The sequence below is a fragment of the Hippopotamus amphibius genome, chromosome 15, assembly GCF_030028045.1.
Source record: "Hippopotamus amphibius kiboko isolate mHipAmp2 chromosome 15, mHipAmp2.hap2, whole genome shotgun sequence".
NCBI lineage: Eukaryota > Metazoa > Chordata > Mammalia > Artiodactyla > Hippopotamidae > Hippopotamus > Hippopotamus amphibius.
In genome coordinates this window covers 19,548,254-19,552,755 of record NC_080200.1, presented here as the reverse complement: position 1 = coordinate 19,552,755, position 4,502 = coordinate 19,548,254, and the positions used below count along the sequence as shown (strand labels likewise).

At 38.2% G+C, this 4,502-nt stretch overlaps 1 protein-coding gene across 1 annotated transcript; it reads right to left on the bottom strand.

Annotated features, from left to right (window-relative positions):
* Positions 1-2,864: 2,864 nt before the first annotated feature.
* On the bottom strand, positions 2,865-3,851 carry LOC130836305 (olfactory receptor 7A17-like). Its single transcript, XM_057708365.1, has one exon. It carries the CDS (start codon positions 3,819-3,821, stop codon positions 2,865-2,867), a length of 957 nt encoding a protein of 318 aa, XP_057564348.1. The 5' UTR covers positions 3,822-3,851.
* Between the last annotated feature and the right edge of the window lie 651 nt (positions 3,852-4,502).

Genomic DNA, 4,502 nt, shown 5'->3' with positions numbered 1-4,502 from the left:
TCTTTATTTGTTGGTTCATATTTTCTATTTCTTCATGATTTAGTCTTGGTAGGCAAAGCCCTTCAATGGTCAGCCTGTCAAAGATACTGGGTGGTCTCTCTAGCGGTAGCCATGGGTGGTGGTGCGTCTGGAATCCTTTAGTAGACAGGCTTAGGATCTGGGCCAGTAGTTGACAACCTTGGTTCTTGTGTCCCTGGTGTCTGTCCTAGTGTCTGAGGCCAAGAGGAGAAGGGGCTCAATCCTGGAATTCCTGGGATAGTCCTGGCACTTGAGCCTGTGGTGATGAGCATGGCACCTGGCTCTGTGTGGTCAGGTATGTATTCATGGTCCAGGGTAGCCAACCAGGTACCAGGGACCCGTGCAATGGGCTTGATATCTTGTCTGTGGAGACTAGACTTGTCCTGGTGACAGCTGAGATCTTCAGTTGTAGGGAGCTGTCCTAGAGGCTGGTGCCCATATGCTGGCTTGGTGCCATGCCAAGCCTGAAAACTGGATCTCAAAGGCCAGCCTGGTGGTTAGGTGGGCTACAAGCCTGTGTCTGCAGGAGACTGCATGGACGCTGAGACCATGAGGTACAGCCCGGTGATGGGATGAGCCAGGAGCCTGTGTGTGCAGGTACTTCTCTGAAGTCAGGACACACAGGAGCTAGCCTGGCACTCGTTTGGGCCTGGCACTGGATTGTGACGTGAACTCAGGTGCTCACTTCACTCTAATTTCTCCACTTAGAGTCTCTCTCTCTGTACTGTGGTACCCAAGCTTGGGGTAGGGGTGATGGGGATAGTGTGAAATTGTCCTCTTCAATGTATCTTTGTAAAATTATTTTGCTTCATCAAAGTGCTATAATGCCTCATCTAGAACACTTAGCTCCTGTGACGCTACCTTGGTGGATGGATAGTTCATCAAGTTGATGTTTCTGGGAGGGGACAGGCATATAAATTCCTATACTGCCATCTTGTTGATGTCACTCTGAAAAAGTCCCTCTACTCTCTTCCTTGCCTGAACATTTTAAAAATATATCACACATTGTATGATAGTAAATTAGTTAAAAGGAAAAAAAAATCTAACCATGCATAACTCCAGGTCAGATCTAGAGTTCAGGTAGCTGAGTCACACTGAGCAGATATAGGTGATATGTTTTCTAACTGGGAAGAATGCAAAGCATTATATATGGCTATAGGGACACTGGAATAAATTAAGGCAATTTACTTTTGATAAACTCATTTTTTTTCTCTAAGCTAGATTAACATAGATGTAGAAATGAATGAACTGGCTACAATTTGGTTTCACATAGAAGAGTGTTACAGCCATGCACAGATTCATGGATGAGCCTTAGAAACACTATGTAGAGACTGACGGCTAATTACAGACACATAAGAAACCCAGAAGAGCTCAGAGCAACTCCAAACCACACCATGGCAATTGATAACATATACATAATATTTTACCATTTTATTTTCGAATGGCTGGTTATGCAGCCTGCTCACATATGTAATAATCAAAGTAAAAAATATAAAGGGCAACTATAATAATCTACTACTTCTTATGTTTGACTGTGTTCTGACATTTGAAGACTGAATTTCTGATTACTCTGTTATTTAAGTTTTTTTTACACCAAATAACTGTATTAAAAAGTGTCTTCATTAATGTCCCTTTATAAATATCCGGATAGCTTGAAAGGACATGTGTGTTTGTATATGAATACGGCTGACCCTGAATCATCTGACTAGGAAGCAATTCAAGTTCTCTCATGAGGCAGTTTTTATCATGAACATTGAAGAAATGCCTTTGTATATGGGAGATATACAGGATGTGATTTTATTTATTCATTGCTCATTTTGTTTATGACAACATATAGAATGGATGAGATGTTTTATTCAGCTCAATGAAAAAAGTCATATCTGTAGGTATAACTGGATGTTTTCAAACAGGAACAGTAAGATAATTAAATAGAAAAACATAAAACAGGTTAATCAATCCTTCACCTCATTGAATAATTCCCCTTATACATTGACATCGTTATTCCATAATTCAATGAGTAGAAGTACAGCTTGCAAATAAATGTCATGCATAGTAATACAAAGTATAATTTAAAATTTACTTCATGATATTCAAGGTTATCTCTGACTTGAAGATCTTATTAGGTCAATCTATTTGTTGCAATTTGCTTTTCTGTGTAGACTACACCCACAGATGTGTATTTGATGATCAGTTTTTCCAGTAACTACAGTAGGCAATGTGGACATATAGCCTGTTAAGAGAACAGAATCCTAATTAGGAGAATAAAATCCAATGTCCTGTTATAAAAAAAAAACACTAGTGTATTAAAGTCTACCTTATCAGGAACATCAGTTAAGGAAGTGATATATAAAGGAATGATGGACACAGAAGTGAAAAACTGTGAGATCAGAATTTTCCTCTCCTATAATGTTATAAAAATGACTCAGTTGCAGAGCTTAGTTTTTCATTTTTGTTTTTGTATGTTTGTTTGTTTTTAGAATGGTACATTCTGACTATTCTTTTAGTAAAATTAAAGACACATAACCTGGTGTGATATTTGTCATTTGAGAAGAAATTGTTCTTAATAAACCAAAGTGGTCCCATAAGATAAATAGGAATATCCTTTTATTTTCCTATCCAAGTTTGGAAATAAAGTGAGGAAAAAAGGAAGAGAGGAAAAGAAGGGGACATTGTTGGTTATTTGAGGGGGAAGAGAGCTTAATAAAGAGAGTAATTAAATTGTATAGAGTAGCTGAAAAAAAAAAAATTCCAGGAAATAGATAAACAGCAAGTTCTGCTTCCACAATCTGAATAAAGAACTACAGCTACTGAATTTAAGGCTTTGATCCTTGCAATCATAGGCTTTTCTATAGACCCAGAGCAGTTTGTCTTTTTAGACCTGCCAACCCAAATAGTTTTTTCAGAGCCCTCTTTATGTCTTTATTTCTCAGACTATAGATGAAGGGGTTCAGCATGGGGGTGACCACAGTGTACATTGCTGATGCTGTTGCACTTGAATGTGAGCTGTGGGTAGCAGCAGAGCTGAAGTACACTCCTAGGCTGGTACAAAAAAATAAGGACACAATGGAGAGGTGAGATGCACAGGTAGAAAATGCTTTATACCTCCCTTGAGCTGTTGAGATTCTACATATGCAGGAAACTATTTTAGAGTAAGAGTAAAGGATCCCCGCCAAAGGACCACCACCCAGCAGAACAGCTGCAAAATACATCACCGTGTTATTAACAAAGTTGTCAGAACAGGCAAGTTGGATCATCTGACTGAGGTCACAAAAAAAGTGGGGGATTTCCACATCTGTGCAAAAGGAAAGGTGTAACACCGTTAAGCTTTGTAACAAGGAATTCAGGATACACACAATCCAGGATACCAGAACCAGCAGTCCACAGAGCCGAGGATTCATAATGACTGTATATTGCAGGGGGTGACAGATGGCCACGAACCGGTCATAGGCCATCACTGTCAAGAGGAAGATGTCCAACACTGCAGACAGTATGAAAAAATAAATTTGTGTGATGCAGCCTTCATAGGTTATGACTTTGCTCTGGGTCTGAATATTCGACAGCATCTTTGGGATGGTGGTGGATGTAAAACAGATGTCTACAAAGGACAGGTTGGAGAGGAAGAAGTACATGGGGATGTGGAGGTGGGAGCCTGAGCTGATGGCCAGAATGATGAGCAGGTTCCCGAATACAGTGATCAGGTACATGGAGAGGAAAATTCCAAACATGAGGGGCTGCAATTCTGGTTCATTTGACAATCCCAGAAGAAGAAACTCTGAAATCCGTGTATCATTACCTGGTTCCATGCAGTTGAGGTGACTTACAAGAAAGAAGGAAATAATATTACTAATATTCACAAAAACTTGCCTTACTCATATATTTGAAGTGCTACAACTTATACTTTGTAGCAAGAAACTAGTTTTAACATTTTGTTTGTGGATCTTATTTTCTCTGGTGGGTGTCCTTTGCCAACTTGGAAATGGAAATTTTGTTCCAATCAGCTTTTTCAGTAACAGGTCATGTATTCTATGTTTCTTTCTTGTGTGTGTGTGTGTGTGTGTGTGTGTGTGTGTGTTTACCTCATTTATTTAGAAACATGGAAATCAACCCCAAAGAAAATTCATCTATTGTTACCAAAACTTAGAGTTAGCGTGATCAAAATTAATGCTTAAAAGACATGTTATTTTTTTTATTGTTTTGTGTTTTTTTTTGCATTTTAGGTAACGTCTCTCTATTAAGCACTAAGTGGCAGTAAATTTCCCAAAGATATTTGTATATTTTCATTTTTTAATATAAATTATACTACCAAGTGTGTAAGATAATACAGTATTAGTATCCAAAGATCATCCCTAGACCACATTTTTATTAAGATAAAATAATTATAAATAAACCTCAATTTCTCTGCAGTCTTTCCTCAACAAATTAACTTTATGGGTAAACAGAATATAGTCTTAAATATGAAGTCAAATAAATAACAAAAAATGTCA